The sequence below is a fragment of the Zonotrichia leucophrys genome, chromosome 12 (assembly GCF_028769735.1).
Source record: "Zonotrichia leucophrys gambelii isolate GWCS_2022_RI chromosome 12, RI_Zleu_2.0, whole genome shotgun sequence".
Classification (NCBI taxonomy): Eukaryota; Metazoa; Chordata; class Aves; order Passeriformes; family Passerellidae; genus Zonotrichia; species Zonotrichia leucophrys.
The window spans coordinates 14,141,849-14,161,971 of NC_088182.1; the positions used below are offsets into that span (position 1 = coordinate 14,141,849).

A 20,123-nucleotide genomic window follows, 5' to 3' on the forward strand; every position below is an offset into this window, starting at 1 on the left:
GGCCGGGGCGGAGCGGGCGGAGCGCGGCGGGCGGAGCGGGGCCGGGCGGGCAGCGCCGGCGGCGGCAGCGCGGAGGTAGGGCCGGGGCCGGGCAGCGGGGCCGGGCACCCCGCGGGTGGGTGCCCCGGTGCCTTGGCCCCCCTTAAACCCGGGCCGAGGTACCCTGCACCCCCCTTCGCACCCCTCCTCTCCTGTCCTGCACTCCCTTGCCGCGCTCTTCTGCACCCCCTGCACTCCTAACCACGCTGTCCAGCACCCCTCTGGCCTTCTGCCCACGCACTCCTGTAACTTCTATGCCTGCACCCCAGTAACGCAGCTCTGCAGCCCTAACCACGGTGTCCTGCCTGCCCTCTGTTTCCTCCCGTACCCCCCTGGCCACAGTAGCCCTGCAGCCCTGCCCGTGCCCCTGTGCTGCCCACAGCTCTGACCATGGTGTCCCTGCATCCCAGCTGCCGTGCCCCTGCACCCCACTGTGCCCCCTGCCTGCCCCCAGCCATGGCACCCCTGTACCCCACCTGTGTGTGCCCCTTGGCACCCCCAGCCACGTACCCCTGCCCCCCTAACCACGGTCCCACTGCACCCTCATGGCCTCTGTGCACCCCCTGCTCCCATACCCCCCCGTTCCCCCCTCCTGCTGAGCCCCCATGTGCCCCTAAGCACCCCACATCCTCCTGCTCCCCCAGCCGCCCAGCTTCCCTCAAACAGCTCCCACAGTAGCCTGTCACCTTCGTGTGGTCCCCCAGTACCTCTGGCCTCTGTTAACACTCAATCCCCCTTCCCCATCCCCATTTTCCTGCACCCCCAGAGCCTTTCCTTGCAGCTCTCCTGCACCCCCTAGCCAGGCAGTAGCCCCCTTTCCCTACCTGCCCCCCCTTACACCAGCATCCTGCCTTCCCTGCCTGCATGCCCCAGCATTTCCACAAACCTATAACCCCTGGATAATCCCGACTACCACGTCTCCCTACCCAACATACCCTTCTTCCCCTTTACCCCTCTTCATACTCCCCCACCTAGCTGCCCCCCTTTCCTCCCAGCTAGCCCTTCCCTGGATTTCACCCCTTGCTTGGGCATCACAGCCTGTCCTGGCACTGTGTTTGGGGCAGGAACACGTGTTTTGGGGGAAGAAAGAATGATGGGCACATCCCATCCTGCCCTGTACCCAAGTGGGGGGGATTTCTCCCGTGGTGGCAGTGTCCCAGGAGTCCCATGGGGAGACCTTTGCCCCATCTCCCTTCGGTTTCTGTGACGACCAGGCGTGCAGGCGGACTTTGGAGGGGCTGGTGGGTGATTAACCATCTTGCAGCTCTTTCCCCAGAGCTTTGCAGCCCTGCTCCCAGACATGGCACCTGGGAAGCCTGGGAAGAGCGCGGGGGCCTCAGAGAACCCCTCGGTTACGCTTTTCCGGGAGTACCTGAGGATTGACACTGTCCACCCAAAACCTGACTACGGTGAGGATGGGGGGACAGGACGGGGAGCCATGTGGGACTGGGTAATGCAGCTTTGCAGCTCTGATCTTTGGACCCAGGTGCCCAAGTCCTGTACTGGGGCTGTTTTGATCGTGGTGTTAAGGAGCGAACTCCTTGTGTCTTATCTCTGCTGGTGCCTTTGGTTGGGGCAGGGACATCTCAAGTGCCCTCAGAGCTGCTGTTTGCTTCTTCTAGCCCCATGTCCCTTGCTCCACTTTCCATGCTGCCCTGGGATGGGTTATTTCCTTCTGTGTAGATCTCTTTCTGTAAACATTTGTGTCTTCCTACTAAAGTATATTTTATCGGTGAGGAGCTCCGTAAACTCCACTGGAGAAACACTCCCCCTGAACTCACCCCCTTTCAATTTTTTTTTTCATATTTCCCAAGTCCTCACCCCAAAGGGATGGTGATGAGCTTCTCCCATCCCTGTTTATGGCCACTTCTTGTGTCCAGGACCTGCAGCACCTGTCCTGTTTTGTCACCTCTTTCCTTGCTCTGGGAACCCCACAGAGTCTTGGGGTCCCTGGGGGTTTGCAGTGAGTGACCCCAGTGTAAATGTGGGCTTCCCCACTCTTCCCCAGATGCAGCTGTCCAGTTTCTGGAACGTGTCGGCACCGAGCTGGGCTTGGCCTGCCAGAAAGTGGAGGTGAGCAAGCTGAGAAGCAGCCTTCAGTCTGTCCACCCACCCATCCATCCATCCTGTGCTTGGGTCCTCAGTGACCGAGATGCTCCTCTGCCTGCACCCAGAGCTAGACAGGAGTGAATCCCTCTGCCTGTAATCCCCTGCTGACCTGAGCCCTTCCTTGAGCCGGTATTCCGGCTGCTCCCTGCTGACCTCTGCAGCTGCCTGTGCTATGATTAGCAGGGGACCTGGCAGCGTCACCTTGGCTGGGGCCATCCTTCCTGCTGGGCACTGGCTGTCCTGGGAGACTCCCTGGCACCAGGGGATCATGCTGGGTTTGTCTTCTCTACTCTGAATTTTCAGCCAGGTTTGACACCTGCAGCCAGGTTCTGTCTGGCTGTGGGGGTTTAGGCAGGCCTGCTCCTCTCCCAGTATAGAAGGGGGTGGCAGGTGGCATCCAGAAACTTTTCCCAAGCTGATGCTTTTTCGGCTCCAGCTTGCTAATCCAAACCTTTCTGTCCCCATCCTGAACCCTGGTGACATCCTGCCTTTGTCCCACAGGTGTGCCAGGGCCGTGTGGTGCTGGTCCTGACGTGGCAGGGCACGAACCCCCGCCTGCGCTCCATCCTCCTCAACTCCCACACTGACGTTGTGCCTGTCTTCGAGGTGCTGGAACAGAGCGAGGGGTGGAAAGGGCACGGAGAGGAGGCAGGGTGGATAGGAGCTGGTGCCTTCTGTGCCCCTCTGCCATCGTGGACGCTCTTCCCTGCAGGAGCACTGGACCTACCCCCCCTTCGAGGCAGTTAAAGACTCACAAGGCAACATCTACGCCCGGGGTGCCCAGGACATGAAGTGCGTCTCCATCCAGTGAGTGGAGGGCTCAGCACCTGCTGGGTGAGCACGGTGCTGGTGGTGTCCCTGAGTGATGCAGGACGGGATGCCACTATCCTCAGGGTCCCTGGGGCCAGAGGTGCCACTTCTGCCCTGAGGTGGCTCAGAGCACACGAGCCCCTCTCCTCCACAATGACCGTACACTGCCTTCCCTTGCAAGGTACCTCGAGGCCATCCGGAGGCTGAAGACAGAAGGGAAGTCTTTTGCCCGCACCATCCACCTCACCTTTGTGCCTGGTGAGTCCCCAGGCTGTCCCCTCTCAGGAGGTACAGGGGGGCTGGCAGCTGGGTGGTGCTGGGGAGTCTCCCATGGCAGCCAGGCTCCTCAGGTTCTGACCTCCCCTAGCTCAAGGCTGGAGAGGTTTCCATGTCCAAGGACATCATGTGTGCTGGTGGCATCCAGGCTGGCATGGAAGGAGGACTAGAGGTGGTGGGCTGCGGGAAGCCCCAGTTCCTCCCTCCATGCCAGGCTCTCCCCCACAGATGAGGAGGTGGGAGGACACAAGGGCATGGAGATGTTCGTGCAGCGCCCTGAGTTTAAAGCACTCAACGTGGGCTTTGCCATGGATGAGGGTGAGTATTGGTAGGGCTGGCACTGGGATGTGTCTCCTCTTGGCATCACTCCCCAGGCACCAGACCCCACTTGCTTCCAGGGACCCCCTTGGGGGATCCTTCCCCTGGGGCAGGTGCCAGTCTGGAGGAAAATGCTGCTAGGACAGAGCAGCATTCGGTACCTCCGTGTCCCACTCACCCTCTGTCTGTGCCCACCACAGGCCTGGCCAGCCCATCTGACACCTTCAGTGTCTTCTATGGTGAGAGGAGCCCATGGTGTGAGTATCTGTGTGCCCACTGCCCTGTCCTTGGCTCTCCTGGGTGCTGGGGCACTGATGCTATCCCAGGCTTTCTGCTCAACCCTTCCCTCTACGCCTGCAGGGATAAAGGTGAAGTGCGCGGGTAGCCCCGGGCATGGGTCCCGCTTCATCAGCAACACGGCAGCTGAGAAGATGGTGAGAGAGGGGGTACCCCCTGTGCACCCCCATGCCTGCCCTGGGTGCCAGGCCCCTGCCCATGGGGCTGGTCCTCACCCACTGCCCTTCCCTCCCCAGCACAAAGTCATCACCTCCTTCCTGGCCTTCAGGGAGAGCGAGAAGCAGAGGTAGGAGATGGGCAGCAGGATTATTTCAGTCCATGAAAGGGGGCCTTTGGGGTCCCAAGCCAGGCTATGATCTGGTGCTGCTGCCCTGTGCCTCAGTTTCCCCATTTTGGGTGACAGCAGGGTAGGGAAGCACATCTCCCCAGGTGGCAGATAGTGAGTGTCCCTTGCATCCCCCAAGGCTCAAGTCCGACTCAAGCCTGACCCTGGGGGATGTCACCTCTCTCAACATGACCATGCTGGAGGGGGGTGTCTCCTTCAACGTGGTGCCCTCCGAGATGGCTGCCAGCTTTGACATCCGCATCCCACCCACCGTGGACCTGAAGGTGGGCACCATGCCAGCCCCACCCAGGAGAGGAGTGGGATGAGGGTGCCCTGCTCTCACCCCTCCTCTGGTCTCTGCCCAGGCCTTCGAGAAGCAGGTGGCCACGTGGTGCCGTGATGCTGGGGAAGGTGTCACCTTTGAGTTCCACCAGGTGAGGGATCTCAGCTACCTGGCCTCCCCTGTCCCTCCCCTGTCAAATGCCACCCCCTCGCCCCTTCATCTGCCCTCTGCCTCTTGTCAGAAATGCATGGACCAACACATCACCTCCACTGAGGAGTCGGACCCATGGTGGAAGGCCTTCAGTGGAGTCTGCAAGGACATGTAAGTAGTGTCCCTAGGAAGGGCAGGACCCTGGCAGGGACATCCTCTGGTGGAAGCCAGGTGGCCCCTGGGGGCCTCTGAGGTCATGTAAGGGGCTGGGATGGGGAGTTGCCAAAGCATCTCCCTGTTGCCCCGCAAAAGGGATGGGATTGAGTGTCCTGCAGGGATGAGGGATGTCCTGGCACAGTCTCTTTGCCCACGGGGTGTGAGCAGGACAGGGGACTCTGCTGGCTGTGTGTCCGTGCTGACACAGGGTCTGTCTTGGCAGGAAGCTGCAGCTCAAGCTGGAGATCTTCCCAGCTGCCACCGACAGCCGCTACATCCGAGCGGTGAGTGTGCTGCCAGCCTGCCCTCACCCGGGCTGAGACCACAGCCCCGAGCAGCAGCTGTGTGCAGCTGAAAGGGGGCTGTGACCTCACTCTGTGTGTCCCCATCTCCAGGCAGGACACCCTGCTATTGGCTTTTCCCCCATGAACCGCACGCCGGTGCTGCTCCATGACCACAACGAGTTCCTGAACGAGCAAATCTTCCTGCGGGGCATCGAGATCTACGCCCGCCTCCTGACTGCCCTGGCATCAGTGCCCCCGCTGCCCGCTGAGGGCTGAGCGCCTGGCGAGGGGCAGGGAGTGCCAAGCAGAGACACAAGGCTTTAAAAAGAGGGGCAGGGGCTCTGGGCACAGCAAATACCTGCTCTGGTGCTGGGGATGTAGATGGCATCGTGCCATGTTGGCTGTGTTCAGGGCTGGCCTGATGGGGACACCCACAGGGTTGTGTCCCCCGTGGTCAGGTGCCAGCAGAGCCTCGTGCCCAGGTGCCTCCAGCCTCTCCTGGTGTTGTCAGTGCCTCCCCCTCTCCCTGTGCCATCTCTGGCTGCACTGGCTGGGTGATGAGGGGCTGGCCAGTGCCCCACTCTGCCTCCCCATGCCTTGTCCTGCCTCCCTGCCCGCTTGCTGGGGGAGCTGGGGCCAGTGCTGCCCACTCTCCCTATCAATAAATCTCCTTGGTAAGCACAGCCTGGAGCAGGGCAGTGTGTCTGTCTGTCTGTCCATGCTGGTGCTACCCACGGGGTCTCACTGAGGCACTGCAGATTTCCTGGTGGAGTGCAGTTGCTGGGGTGGTTCTCCTGCCCTGGGCTCATTGCCTGCATGACAGCAGTGCAGGCAGGATCCTGCCCGGGCAGGCTGAGGGCCTCTGCTCCCGATCAGCCTCGGGGGACGGGCACTGGGGCTCATCCTGCTCCCTCCCTCCTTCCCTCCCTCCTGAGCTTCTGCCGCTTGCACAGACCCTCTGGTCAGGGCAGGCAGCGAGCGGGTCTGGGCAGGCACCTCTGCTCACCTGCCAGAGCTGCCTTGGCTGCTCCTCCTCCTCCTCCCTGCTCGTTCCCAGCCCTGTGCGGCTCCCAGTGCCCCGGGGTGTGGGATCTGTCCTGGCCATGTGGCTTCCTGGGGAAACCAAGGGCCAAGAGTGAATTGGGGTGGTTTTACACGGCTCAGGAGGCTGCCAGAGCTGCTCCATTACAAAAGGTGGGGGTGAGCCAGGGCTTCCCAGCCTCCTGACCTCTGTTTTAATTAAAAAAGCTGCTGGAACCCTTGGGGGGCTGGGAGTAATGAGGGTGCCCTGTGCTGGGCTGGGAGGACAGATGAGGCTGGTGGTGATGAAGCACTGAGGGAGAAGCCACCATCTCCTCTGGGGAAGGATGCTCCTTCCCCTCCATCCAGTGCAGGGGGAAGTCCAACATTTTTGGGTGCAGGACATGCTGTGTGATGAGGCTCTCAGGGGAAGCTGGCATCTGAGGTCTCCTACAACCACATCCAGTGACCCAGCAGCCATGGGGGAGGATGGCACAGGAGTGGTGTGGGTACCTTGGGGTCCTTGCGGGCCAGGATCCTTGCCCAGGGTGTTGGCACCTTTGCTTTTCCCTGCCCTATTGGTGTGCCAGGCTACCTGTGGCACCCTGTGCCCCCCCTATGGCACCCTACTCATTCCCCTCCCCATCTGGCCTGCTGTCCCCAGCCTTCCTGGCACTGAGATGGGACTGACAGCTGCGTGCTTGCTGATGCTGGGAGATCACAGCACGCCGAGCATCCTCCTTGGGGACAGGTCTGTGTGGCCTCTCCTGCTCCTCCAGCGGTGCGAGACCGGGGGACCAGAGCTTCCCTGCCTTGCTCCCCATCCTCGGGGATGAGCCGGAGGTGCTGCCAGGGTCACTTCAGGAGAAGGGGACTGCAGTGAGGTCTAAAGCTGTTGTATTGCACTAAAGCGTCGCTGGCAGGGACACTTTGGGGTGCGCGGAGCTCTCGGGTCCCCCCGGGAGATGGGGCCGTGTCCCCGCGCATCCCCGCCGCCCGGGGCCGGGGTTTGGTGGGGCCGGGCCGGGGCGGGCCGGGGCGGGCCGGGGGCGGTCGGATGGCGGCCCCATAAAGGCTCGGTGCCACGGCGGGCCGAGGGCGCGGCGGCGGGATGCGGGTGGCGGTGTCGCTGTCGCTGTGCTGGCTCTGGGCGGCGGGGCTCAGCCTGCCCCGGCTGCGCCTGTCCTACCGCGGTGAGCCGGGCCGGGGGCACCTGCTGCGGGACGGGACGGGGGTGGCCAGGGAGGGGTGATCTCAGGGGACAGCGCTGGGGACCTGGGGAGCCTCAGCTGCGGGAGCTGCACCCAGTGCGGGGTTTTGGTGCGGTTTGTGGGCAAATTGTGCTGGGGTTTCGTGGGTGGCTGCTCTGCACCCTCCGCTCCCCGCCGGGACGTAGGGGACCCCCGAGGAGGAGGAGGAGGAGAGGAGCGGGGTGACGGGGACAGGGGACAGGGATGTGCCGGTGCCGCCGGGCTCCGCGCCAGCCCCGCCGCTGCCATGGGGGCTCGTCTCCCACGCGGCGTGCGGGGAAACTGAGGCACGGCGGTGTCCTGGCCCCGCACGCTTTGGCTCCTGTGCCGGGCGGGTGCTCAGCATCCTGCCCCCGGCTGTTTGGGGGTCCCGGTGCACCCCCGAGCCCCGTCGCGCTGGGGTGCGGGTGCCGGGGCCCCTCGGGGGTGCGGGGGCAGCGCTCGGGTTTAATTAAAGCTCTCCCTGTGATCCTGCTCTGGCTCGCCGCATCCCCCGCTCTGCCAGCCTAATCCGTGGCTGCTCCAGCCAAACCTGACAGAGCCTGGGGCGCCCCAGTCTCCTCCCGGCCTCAAAGCAATGAACCTGCTCTAAAAAATGCAACATAAAATAAATTACATCATGTATATCTTCCCCCTTCCTTCCCAGGAGGGGGACAGACCTGGGCAGCCCCGCACTTCCAGAGCCTCGGGAGCTGCAGTGCCAGGGAAAGTCGCTCCTGTGCTGCCTGGGCTGGGGGTTCCCGGGTTTGGCTGCACCCCTTGCTCTGTCCTGGGGCACAGCAGGTGACCCCAGGGTCTGCCTGTCTGTGGAACGGGAAACTGAGGCACACAGTGCCCCCCATCCCTCATGCTGCGAGCGCGGCGTGGCTCATGGCTCTGCCCCGGGACGCGACCCGGTGTCCTCAGGCTGGCCTTGGCACAGGGTGAGGGGATCTGGGGTCTCAGCAGGGGTGAATCCCGGAGCTCTGTGTCTGGCTCAGAGTCTGATCCTCTCCAGCACAAAGTCCATTTCCCAGGTGCGAGGAGCTGCCCGGGGCGGGGTGGAAGCTCCTCAGCCTCCCACGGGAAGCCAGCCACCTTTGGAAGCTGCCTTTTTTTTTTTTTTTTTTTTTTTTTTCCCTTAAGCTGGTTATCCCATTCGTTTTCCAAATTGGAAACAGCAACTGAAATTTCCCATGAAACAAATTCTGCCACCGCCTTCTCCCCGGGGGAAGAAAAAAGAAAAAGAAAATTTCAATTAAAGACATTAGTCTCTGAAATGAAAACCGTGGTGAGCTGAGGCTGTTTGTGCAGAGCTCCTCGTCCTGGGCTCTGCGTGGCTGCTGGCTCTGGCTGTGAGGTGACTCTCTGGGGTGACAGGGACAGGCACTGTGCTGTGGGTGCAGGGGTGGCCGTGTACCCAGCTCTCCCTCACACTTCCAGCCGCTCTTTCCCTTTTGTTTTCACTTCTAGCAGTGGCTCATGTGAGAGGAGAAAGAGCATTTTGCTGTTGTGAGGACCAGCAATATTTTCCTGTACTCTTTGCTGTCCCTCCCCAGGGACCCCCACCCTGGGGTGAGGGTGTCCCAGGGATGGATGGGCATGGCAAAGGGCTGGTCCCTGGGGATTGCAGGGGAAGGAGCCCTGAGCCATTGTAACCCGAGGCACAGGAGGAATTCTCCAGGTCTGGGGGAGAAGGGGAAGCCTTGCCTGAAACAATGAAAGGAGCCTGCCGACTTTGCCAGTGTTGTTTTGAGCTGGGAAAATATTATTGCTGGGCAAGAATAGAAGGAGACGACAGCGTTTTCCTGGGCTGGACCTGGCCATATGGGAGGACCTGGTGCTGTAGGACACAGGGAGGAGGGTGCCAGACTGGGTGAAGGGACCAGCACTGCCTGGAGCCAGCCCTGCTTGCAGGCACAGGGGTGTTTCCAATGGGGATGGAGCGCTGGGGCTGTATCCCCCATGCCCCTGGGGCACTGGGAACTGCCCCTGAGTAGGGATAGGGTGTGTGGTGGGGTGAAGGTGTCTGCTGTCCCCTGCTGGGGATGGACCTTGCCTCCATTGCAGGGCCTGGAAGAGGCATTTCCACCAGAATGGGAATTATGTCACTGGCCACCTCCTTCCTGGAAGCGACAAATGTCCCCCCAGCAAGAGCAGGACTTGGTAGCCCAGTGTCCTGACCTGTGGTGACTGGGTTTGTCCCAGCACCATGTCCCTCTTCTGGGGACATGTGTGGGAGATGCTGGGGCTGGGTTTTTCCCTGGGGTCAGCTGCAGTGGCTGGCACTCTTCCGGGCTGGAGGGTGTTTGGGGACAGAGCTGTGCTCATCAATGGTGCTTTGTCCTCTCCTTCTCTGTCTGGCAGGCACAGTGGCCTGGCCTGGGGTCGGGATGGGTTCTCAGAGCCCTGTGAAGCTGAGCCATTCCCTCTGGCCCTCTCCCTCTGGCAGCTGTGGCACTCTGTGGGCACCACTGTGCCGGCTCGATGACCCTGAAAGTAATTTCCTACTGGAAACCATTTGAGCCACTGCCCCCATGTCATCATCACTGTGAGGCATTGCACGAGATTCAGGCTTGGACTTGCTCTGGGGGCTTTGGCTGTCAGAGCCTGTTGTCTGGGATGTGATGTCCATCTCTGGGATACCCCTATGCTGGTGCCTCTTCCCAAGTGCCTGGTCTGTGCCATGGAGGAAACCTTCCTGCCAGTGAGTTCTGGTGGCACTGGCAGCAGCGGGCTTTGTGTGGCAGTTTCCCCATGGCACTGGCTGGGTGCCTGCTATTGTGTCCCTGGCTGGCACCCAGCAGGGACAGGACCTGCCTTGTACCCACCCTGTGTCCGGTCTTGCCTCCGTCCCAGCCTGGGGCTGGTGGCACTGCCCAGCCCAGTTTGCTGTGGCACGGCCACAGTGGGAGTCTGGGCTGGTTCAGCCAAACCTTGCTGGGGGTGGCAGCCTTTCCTGGGACCCTGCTGCTGATTGCTGGCTCTGCAGCTTTGTCCTTGGCTGGCAGGGAGGGCAGCACTCCAGCCAGGCTGAGGCTGGGGTGTCCATGAGGCAGATGCTGCAGGCTGGGGTGGCTGTGAGCAGCTCTGCTGGCTCCCGCACAGCTGCATGACACTCAGCAGCTCAGAGGAGCCCTTGGGGATGGGATGGCTCATGCTGATGATGCTTTCACCTCTTCCTGGCAGAGCTTTTAGCCTCCAACCGCTCCGTGCTGTTCTTTGGCCACCGCAGCTCCCTGGGCCTGCGCTGCCTCTACCTGGACGAGTACCGCGACCGGCTCTTCCTCGGGGGCAAGGATGTGCTCTACTCCCTGCTCCTGGACGGGGCCACTGCAGGTGCCAAGGAGGTGAGCTGGGTGCTCCGGGGGTGTCTGTCCCCACCCTGGCTCCCTGTGGGCCTGTCGGTGTCCAGTGAGCTGGGCAAAGTCACTCTGCAGCAAGGCCTGCCCTGGGCATGGCCTCATCTCAAGTGCCTCGAAATTATTCTGTAAACTTGTAGTGCCTGGCAAGGGCAGGCTGGCTGAGGTGGCTGGAGGGAAATTAGCTGACAGTTAGTCATGATCATCAGCCTAAGAGACTGGTGGTGCAGCTCACCAGTGAGCTGGGCACTCAGCATTGTTTTGGACTCCACTCTTCTAAGAAACTGCCACTGGGAGATGGAGTGATGCCCATCCCCATCTGGGCATCCTTTTCAGAGGGCAAATATTCAGCTGAAAGCCTGCAGAGGCAAGGAGCTAAAGGGATCCATCACTGCAAGAACTTGTGCCAGGGTTCACCTGGCAAAGCCTCCAAATCTCTCCTGGTTCCTTGGTGGGAGAGGTGATGAACCAGAAAGATGATGCTGGGTGCTGGCTGCCCTCCTCTTTCACCCTCTCCACTTTGACTTTTTGTTTTCCAAACACGGCTCTGGGCTGTTTCTAGCTGAAGAGAGGGGAGGAGGAAATGAAGTGCCCCTCAGCGAGCTGGGTCACTGCAGTGGGGTCAAGGGCTTGTGTACCCAAGCTGCCCTCGGTCAGAGAGCTGCCAAAGGCTGTGGGGGACAGGGACTCCATCACTCCTGCTGTCCCCTGGGTACCCTTTCCCCAGGCCACCCGCAAGCCCACCCCCTTGCAGGGCAGCTCCAGCCATTCACAGCATCACCACCCAAATCCAGCCCAGCTGTGGGCTCTGACTGCCAGGCTGTATCTGCCCAGGAGGGAGGGTCCTGCTCGGGGTTGTGGGGTGGGAGTGCCCGACTGGGTGGGCTCCAGGGAGCTGTGGTCCCTCTCTCTGTCCCTCTATCTCCTTGCCATTGGCAGCCTGGGGACGTTGATTTGCATGGCTGGGTGCCTGCTGTCCCCCCTCCCTGCTCCAGCCCACCCTTTGTGTTCCAGATCTATTGGCCACCCCGCCCTGGGCAGACGGAGGAGTGTCTTCAGAAGGGGAAGGACCCAGGGGTGAGTCTCTCCCCGTGTGTGCTCTGCTGTGAGCTGGGGGTGCCAGATGGGTCCCCTTGTGACAGATGCCTCCTCCCATGTTGGGGCTGTGCCATGTCACCTGCCAGGGATGGCCCTGGGGCTCAGGGGCCAGTTAATCCTGGTGCAAGAGGGAAACTGAGGCAGGGAATCTGTGGCCAATCCTGGTCACGCAGGAGGCTTGCTCCAGGCTTTGGAAAACCTGTCTTAGTTGCTGTGCTCACAGAGTGGTGGCCAGCATGTCCCAGTGTGGCAGCACGAGCAGGCAGGGATAGCTGGGTTCTGGGACTGCAGCTTGGAGGGACCCAAACCCCCATGCTGTGCTCCAGACCCCAGCAACACTGCCTGCCCCATCCTGGCTGTCCCTGATTGTGGGAAATCTCTAACTGGCTCAGGTTTGGTGACCTTGTTCCCTAAACCTTACCCGTTTTTGCATCCTCCTGCCTGATATGAAGCAGGACTGTGGCGGGGAGAAAGTCCCCAAGGCTCCCCTGGCCCAGACAAATTACTCCCAGGAGTCCCTGTTCTGCTCTCTGTGTTTATTTTACCAGCTCTCACCGACAGATCCAAGCCAGGCCAGGCTCAACTTTTTATTTTTCTTGAACATATATTTTTTTCCCCTTGCTATTTTAGAGGCTCTTTGCAAAGGGAAAATAAACAGCAGGAGGCTGGGAGCCCCCGGGGCGGCTGGGCAGCAGTGTTCCCAGCAGAGGAGGGGCCTGCATCCCGCTGTGGAGGGGACAATGGAGGGCAGGCAGGGCTGGTGCTAGCCGGAGGAGCTGCCAAGCTAATGGTGGAGAAGGATGGAAGCCCTTTTCCAATGGGAACTGCCAGGAGAGAATGCACAAAGTCAGAGGTGGCAGGTCTCCAGCCCTGGGAATGTCACTGCTGCCGTCCCTCAGAGAAGGGGACAATTCCAGACGGCAGCGAGCAGGGCTGTTCTGGAGGCAGCCCAGGATGCCTGTGGGTCTCTGTCTCCACTGTTTCCTCCTTTTGTTTCATCCCTGGCGTAAGCAGGAACATGATGGGGAAGGATGTCCCTGCATCTGGTCACGTCCTGGGCGCCAGGGGTTCGGGGCAGGGTGTGCAGCTTGCAGGGCAGGTGACATTGCTGCCCTGGCCAGCGTGCACTGTGCCACAGGGTGAGTGCACAGGTGCCTGTGGGCAGGAGATGGCAGCTGGATCCTGTGTGGTTCCCCGGGATGCTCTGGGCAGCAGGAGGAGCAGTAAAAAGCCCTGTAGTTTTGCAGTGGGCTGGGGCCCACCCAGATTAAGTCCATGCAAGCCCTGTCAGTGGGCACAAGCTGCCACCCCAGATCCCTGGCACCAGGCTGGGTGGAGCCCCGGGAGCCAGGGCTGGGGCTCACCCACTGTGGCAGGGCCCCAGGCAGAGGCAGGGAGCTGGGGCGGGCACAGTGACCCAGTGACCTTTCAATACCCAGTGACCCTTCCTGTCCCTGCTGTCCCCCAGACTGACTGTGCCAACTATATCCGTGTGCTGCATCCCTACAACCGGACACACCTGCTGGCCTGCGGGACAGGCGCCTTCCATCCCATGTGCACCTTCGTCTATGTGGGGCACCGTGGTGAGGTAGGGCAGCATCCCCAGCAGGACAGCCCTGGAATGTGGGTCCCCATTGCCTGCCTCTCTCCTGAGGGGCCTTGGGACTGCAGGGGGATGCTGGATGTGCTGTTTGCTCTAACCTGAGTACTGGTGGTGGGGGGAGTGTCAGGAACCAGCTCCCTGTTGTCCGTTTGTCCTTCTGCTACTTCCTGTCCAGCCTTCCCACCTGTCTGGCCTGGGATCCCCTTTATAGACCTGTCCCCAGGGGCTGGTGTCCTGCCAGGGACTGAGGGAGGGGTGGCATTTTCTCCTCTCCAGCTCACTGCTCATAAATCAGGTTGGCTGGGGTGGAATGGCAGGGCATCCCTCAGAGCCCTCCCCACAGCCTGGCCCTGTCTGTACCATGATCACTCTGACCAGGGAGCCGAGCAAGCAACGGGGCTGGTGGGTCCCCTTCAGCTGCCATGCACCCTCATGGGATCAGTCTTGCCTCAAAAAGCTGTTTGCAGATGGTCCTTTGGGTGCCCTGAGTGAAGTGCAGGTTGGGCAGGGAGCAGAGGTGACCCCAGCATGGCCCAGGGCTCACCAGCCTGCTCCCTCCCCAGCACACCTTCAGCCTGGACGCTGCCAGTGTGGAGAGCGGCCGGGGCCGGTGCCCGCACGAGCCCAGCCGCGCCTTTGCCAGCACCGTCATCGGTGGGTGTCCTCCTGGGGATGTGGGAGCTGGGGGTGTCCCAGGGCCGGTCCCCATGGCAGCAGCTGGGTGTGTTTGCAGGAGGGGAGCTGTACGCCGGCCTCACGGCAGATTTCCTGGGGCGCGATCCCGGCGTGTTCCGCAGCATGGGGACGCGCTCCGCCCTGCGCACGGAGGTGGATCAGCGCCTGCTGCACGGTAACAGCTGCCCTCTGCCCCTCCATTGCCCCCAGCCAGGAACCACCAACCCTGTGGCCATGCTGCAGCATCCCCCATGCCAGCTAAGGGCAGGGACAGGCACCAGGGCAGCAAGGTCTGGGGGTGGTGCTGGCTGGCATCCAGCCCCAGCATGGACTGGGGCTTTGGAGTTGGTGGCTGTGCCCTCTCTCCCCACCTGACATGACTGGCTCTTGCTTGCAGATCCCAAATTTGTGGCAGCCCACTTGATCCCAGACAACGATGACCGGGACAATGACAAAGCCTATTTCTTCTTCACGGAGAAGGTGGTGGAGGCAGACAGCAGGGAGCACGCCATTGTCAGCCGTGTGGGGCGTGTCTGTGTGGTAGGATGCTGGTGGGGACCGTGGGGGACAGGGATGCACCAGTCACAGCAGTCGCCCTGATACTCCCTGTCCCTGCAGAACGATGCTGGTGGCCAGAGGGTGCTGGTCAACAAGTGGAGCACCTTCAACAAGGCCCGGCTGGTGTGCTCAGTCCCCGGCCCTGATGGCATTGACACCTACTTTGATGAACTGGGTAAGGAGTGAGCTGGGTAAGTGAGATACAGCTCTGTACAAGTGGAGCTGTATCTCACTGGGGCTAGTCACTTAGTTGGATTTCAGGAAAAAGCCCATGCTTTCATTTCCAGAGGATGTCTTCTTGCTGAGGACGAAGGATAGGAAGAACCCAGAGATCTATGCCCTTTTCAGCACTGTCAGGTGAGTGCTCCAGCTCCAGCCTCTGGGGACATCCAGCTGCAGCTGCCCATGACCTGCCCTGTCCCTGTCACTGTCACCAAGGATTGCTGGCTGCTCCCCATGTGTTTTGGGGATGTGGGTGCCCCTGCTGCCAACAGTGTCAAGCATGGCTCTGCTCAACCCCCTCTCCATCCCCTTGCAGCCACGTTTTCCGGGGCTCTGCTGTCTGTGTGTACCGCATGGCTGACATCAGGGAGGTGTTCAACGGGCCCTTTGCCCACCGGGAGAGCCCCCATCACCAGTGGGCTGCCTACGAGGGCAGGGTGCCCTACCCACGGCCGGGCGTGGTGAGTGACTCCCTGGAGCTCCAGGTCCCTCCCCTCCTCCAGCTGCTCTTCTGGGCTGGTGATGGAGCCATGCCCATTTCTCACCTGCTGGAGAGGTCAGCCGATGCTTTGCCAAGCTCTGGCACAGGGGTGGAAGAGATGGATGCCAAACTGGAAGGCAGAGAGGGACCCAAGACATCTCTGAGGGACGATGGAGGGGGAAGGAGTGATGGGTGCTGGGGTGTCTGGGCTGAGCTGGTCCCCTCTGTCCCTGCAGTGTCCCAGCAAGACCACCAACCAGCCCCGGCGGCAGTACGGCACCACCAAGGACTTCCCTGATGAGGTGCTGCACTTTGCCCGTGCCCACCCCCTCATGTTCCAGCCCGTGCTGCCCCGGCACCGCCGGCCCCTCCTGGTGAAGACTGACCTGCCCCAGCGGCTGCGCCAGCTCGTGGTGGACAGGGTGGAGGCTGAGGACGGGCAGCACGACATCCTCTTCCTCGGCACAGGTGAGCAGCAGGGGCAGAGTGCAGGAAGGAGCTGCAGAGCTGGGGGTCCCAGTGGGCACCCCCTGGGCTGTGAGATGCAGGGTGCTCACACCTCCATCCTCCTGGGCCCCCAGATGCTGGCTCGGTGCTCAAGGTGGTGGTCACGCAGAAGACAAACTCAGCCGTGACTGAAGAAGTCATCCTGGAGGAGCTGCAGGTTTTTAAGGTGACATTCACTGCCCCACTTGCAAGGGAGGGGGCAGTGGGGTGGGCTTAGGTTGCGGACACATGTAGGGATGGAGGGTCAGGGCTGTCACTGCATTGTTGGCCACTGGAAGGTCTCAGGGTTGTGAGGGCAGAGGCTGGCTGGGGGTATTTTCACCCTCCCCAAAACATTCCTGATGCTCTGCCAAGCCCTGGTGGCTCTGAATGAGCCAGGCTGTCTGTGGTGGGGATTATGCCAGCCTGATGTCCACTCCCCTCCCCTACAGATGCCTGTGCCCATCACCCAGATGGAGATCTCTGTCAAACGTGTGAGTACAGACAAGGCTCAGCCACGGGGCTGGGGACCAGGCAGGTGTCCAGCTGTGGTCACCAGCCCCCTAAAGCCATGTCATGTGTGCCCTGGGGTGTCCTGGCTGGGCCCCCAGGTACTGAGCCCATGGGGGTTGCCAACCTCACCACCTTGGTGCTGTTCCCCCAGCAAACGCTCTATGTGGGCTCCAGCCTGGGCGTGGCCCAGGTGCGGCTGCACCAGTGCGAGTCCTACGGCACTGCCTGTGCCGAGTGCTGCCTGGCCAGGGATCCCTACTGTGCCTGGGATGGCACTGCCTGCACCCACTACCAGCCCTCGGGCAAGCGCCGCCAGCGCCGCCAGGATGGGCGCCACGCTAACCCTGCCCACCAGTGCCTGGACCAGAACCTCACCGGTGAGACACTGGGGGCCCCAGGGCTGGGGGGCTCCTCACAGTGCCCCAGGATGGCCTGACATGCACAGCCCTGGCACACAGAGGGGCTTATGGCCTTTCCATGTGGGCACCCTCACCTGCCCATCTCAGAGACCAGGGCATGCCCCAAGAGAAGGTGGGTGCTGCTTGGGCTGGGGCACTGGGAGAGAAGGGGATGAAGCCACACAGTAGCCAAGAGGGGCTGGCACCTGGTGGGGGCAGGTGGAAGCCTGGCTATGTGCTCCCTGCCAGCCCATGCCTGTGTTTGCCCTAGTGGACGATTTTGAGAGCGTTGAGGAGAAGGTGCTCTACGGGGCAGAGGACAACAGCACCTTCCTGGAGTGCGTGCCCCGCTCCCCGCAGGCCAGCGTGCAGTGGTTTGTGCAGAGGCCGCCTGACGAGCAGCGGGACGAGGTGAGGCTCCCCTGCCCTGCTCCCGATGTGGGGACACGGGAGGGACGTGGGGGCACATCTGCACCCTCCCAACCCCCGGTGGCCCGCAGGTGAAGACGGACGAGCGGATCGTGCAGACAGAGCAGGGGCTGCTATTCCGCAGGCTGCACCGGCACGACGCCGGCACCTACTACTGCAAAACGCTGGAGCACGGCTTCACCCAGACCGTGGCCAAGACCGCCCTGCGGGTCATCCCCAGCCAGCAGCTGGCTCACTCCTTCCCCCGGGGCCCGGGGGACGAGCTCCCAGCCCTGCTGTGCCCTGAGCCCCGGCTGGTGCCACAGGCTCCCAAGAGCTGGTTCAAGGACATCATGCACCTGGTGAGCTCCCCGAACCCGCGGCGCGTGGAGGAGTACTGCGCCCGCCTCTGGTGCAGCAGCCGCCCCCAGCACCGCAAGAGCAAGCTGGCCCAGGCCAAGCTGGTCCTGGCTGGCGTGGACGTGGCCAAGAAGGGACGGACAGGCAAAGCCCACAGCGAGAGGAACCGCGTGCCCCGGCATGCAGCGGCCACTTAGGGAGGGCAGGGGACGGACGTGGGGCAGCTGTGGGCAGGGACCAGCTCCCTGTGCTGCTGCTGGGGCCTCTTCACCTGCTGCTGTGTGGCTTGCAGTGCTGCCAGCCTGGTCCTCCTGGATGGGCAGGTCCCTGTCACCCTCAGGGGCTGCAGGGTCACCTCACAAACAGGCAGTGAGGTGGGACATGTTGGCCCCCCTTGCTCTTGCAGGTGATGCAGCAGGTGGGGGCCGTGGTGCCTGGGTGGGCTGGGGCACAGTGGCACAGTGCCACCCAGGCCATGCTGTCACCCAGGTGCTGCCTGGGTCCCTCTGTGAATATTGGGGCCATGTGTGGTGCCATGGGGAGCGGCTGATGGCTCCAGGCTCTTTCCACACCAGCACAGAGCCTGGGGAAGATGATGCCTGCTCATCTGTATGGGGGAAAGCCAGCATCATCCCAAAAAGCCTCTGTGTGCAGGAGGAGCTCTGTCACCTGCTGTGCCTGGGGAGCCAGAGCTGTGCTGTGCCACCCAGGCTGTGTCCTGAGGGACAGGGCTCCTGCCTACCCTCCCTTGGCACTGGGACACACTCAGCAGTGCCAGCTGTTCCTGGGTGCAGCTCCCCACTACCCCTCTCACAGTTTTAGGGCTGGACAGGGCTGGGGAGAAAAGAAAAGCCAACGGCTGTGGGCAGGTTAGACCTGTTCCTGGGTAAACACTGGGAGAGGCACTAATGCCACCACTGTCACTGTGCCCAGGTGGGAGCAGGGACAGGCAGAGGGCAGCCCCAGCAGAGTTTGGGGGGCTGCACCACACTGGGGCTGGTTTCTGCTGGTGGGTGGCCCTGCAGGGCTGATTTGGGTGGGCTCCTGCTGCCTGGCAGAGCTAAAGCAGCACCCAGGGCCTCCCCCAAATGCAGGGGTTGGGGGTAGAAGCATGGAGGGCACCTCCAGGCTGCCAGCAAGGTGTTCCTTGCTTTCCTCAGCCGGAATGAGCTCACTCACTGAGCCCGGGGTGATAAAGATCGGCCCCTTCCTGAGGCAGGGCAGCCCCACACAATGGTGTGAACCGCAGCCCCGCGGGGACAGGCATTGTTCAGAGCTGCAGGAACGGGAAAGAAAAATAATAATAATAATAGTAATAATAATTAAAAGGCCCTAAATAGCTCACACAAAGCCAGGTCGTGATATCATCTCTCCTCCCCGTGGGCGTTTGTGCTGCAGCAGCGGCTCCCTGGGAGCACTGCCCCATCCCAGAGATGGGCTGGGGGCTTTGCCCTCTTTTCCTCCCTGTCCCACCTGTCCTGCAACCTCCTGGGATGGGAGAGCTGTGGTGGGGCTGGCAGGCTGGGACATTTCTGCAGGGAGGGGAGTGGTGCGGGTGGTGCTGATTTATGGAGCCAAGCACGTGGATCTGGATAATTGCAGGCCTGGGGGGCACAGGTGAACAGCAGCCAGCATGCAGAGACAGGGAGGGACGGGGTGAAAAGCCTGAAATGAGACAGCAGTGTGATTCCCCAGGGCCTGGATTACAGAGCTCTGCAGTGCCTGCACTGACCTGTGCACCCCTGTGCCCCACGGAGCAGGGCCGGGCTGCCCACGCTAGGGGAGGCAGCAGGAGGGGCCCTGAGGGCTCTGCTGCCTTTGGGATCTGGCCTGAGGTGAGCTGTGACACGCTGGAGGTGGCACCAGGGCCAGCAATGCTTCAGATTGAGCAGGAACATGCACCAGGAGCAAACAGTCCCTAAATATTCCCTCCTTTTTTTGTACTTTTTGTACAGGTATTTTGTCCTTGCTCCCAGTAAATCTCTGGGGTGGCTCAGCCTGGTGCTCCTGGGTGGATTTACCACTAAGGCTGGAGCAGGAGAGATTTTTTTCAGGGCTGCATTCTGCAGCCTTGTCTCTGGTGATCACCAGCCAGCTGAGGCAACCTGTGACCCTAGGAACTGCCAGGGAAGGGCTGAGCAGCCATGAGCACGCCCACATGCACCTGGGGCTGGGAGGAGGCAGCACCCCGGGTTCTGCAGGGGAGCAGTCCCACCTGGGCCCGGCAGTGTCCCGGGGCAGGGTGGGTGAGGGGATCCTTGGGGCCGGGCAGGCGTGGGAACGGCCCCAAACAAAGCCACTCCTATTTTTATCCCGCTTCCCAAGGAAGTGCTGGCAGCCTGCCGGCCTCCCAGGCAGCCACGGTGGGGCTGCTGGCCAGGCCAGGGCTCACACCTTCCGCACACAATCACAGCACCCACTGGGCTGGAAGAGACTCCTGAGTCCAACCTGTGACCCAACACTGCTGTGTCACCAGATCGTGGCAGAGTGCCAGAGCCAGCCTTGCCTTGAACACCCGCAGGGACAGTGACCAGTGATCCCACATCTCCCTGAGCAGCCTGTTCCAAGGTCTGATAACCTGTGCTGCGAATAAATTCTCCCTG

At 61.8% G+C, this 20,123-nt stretch overlaps 2 protein-coding genes across 2 annotated transcripts; both read left to right on the forward strand.

The window, feature by feature from the left end:
* Window positions 1-9: 9 nt before the first annotated feature.
* Window positions 10-5,797, forward strand: ACY1 (aminoacylase 1). The gene is made up of 15 exons (XM_064723840.1): window positions 10-75; window positions 1,316-1,448; window positions 2,048-2,112; window positions 2,650-2,754; window positions 2,861-2,955; window positions 3,140-3,216; window positions 3,463-3,552; window positions 3,753-3,809; window positions 3,913-3,986; window positions 4,086-4,135; window positions 4,314-4,458; window positions 4,540-4,608; window positions 4,699-4,778; window positions 5,047-5,107; window positions 5,219-5,797. The coding sequence occupies exons 2-15, from the start codon at window positions 1,340-1,342 to the stop codon at window positions 5,381-5,383; spliced, it is 1,242 nt and encodes a 413-aa protein (XP_064579910.1). The 5' UTR covers window positions 10-75; window positions 1,316-1,339; the 3' UTR covers window positions 5,384-5,797.
* A 1,391-nt stretch (window positions 5,798-7,188) lies between these two features.
* On the forward strand, window positions 7,189-19,399 carry SEMA3G (semaphorin 3G). Its single transcript, XM_064723833.1, has 16 exons — window positions 7,189-7,320; window positions 10,546-10,706; window positions 11,733-11,795; window positions 13,285-13,404; window positions 13,983-14,073; window positions 14,153-14,269; window positions 14,492-14,634; window positions 14,713-14,827; window positions 14,940-15,009; window positions 15,191-15,335; window positions 15,592-15,823; window positions 15,937-16,028; window positions 16,294-16,335; window positions 16,506-16,731; window positions 17,024-17,163; window positions 17,253-19,399. Exons 1-16 carry the CDS (start codon window positions 7,239-7,241, stop codon window positions 17,715-17,717), a joined length of 2,304 nt encoding a protein of 767 aa, XP_064579903.1. The 5' UTR covers window positions 7,189-7,238; the 3' UTR covers window positions 17,718-19,399.
* Window positions 19,400-20,123: the final 724 nt, after the last annotated feature.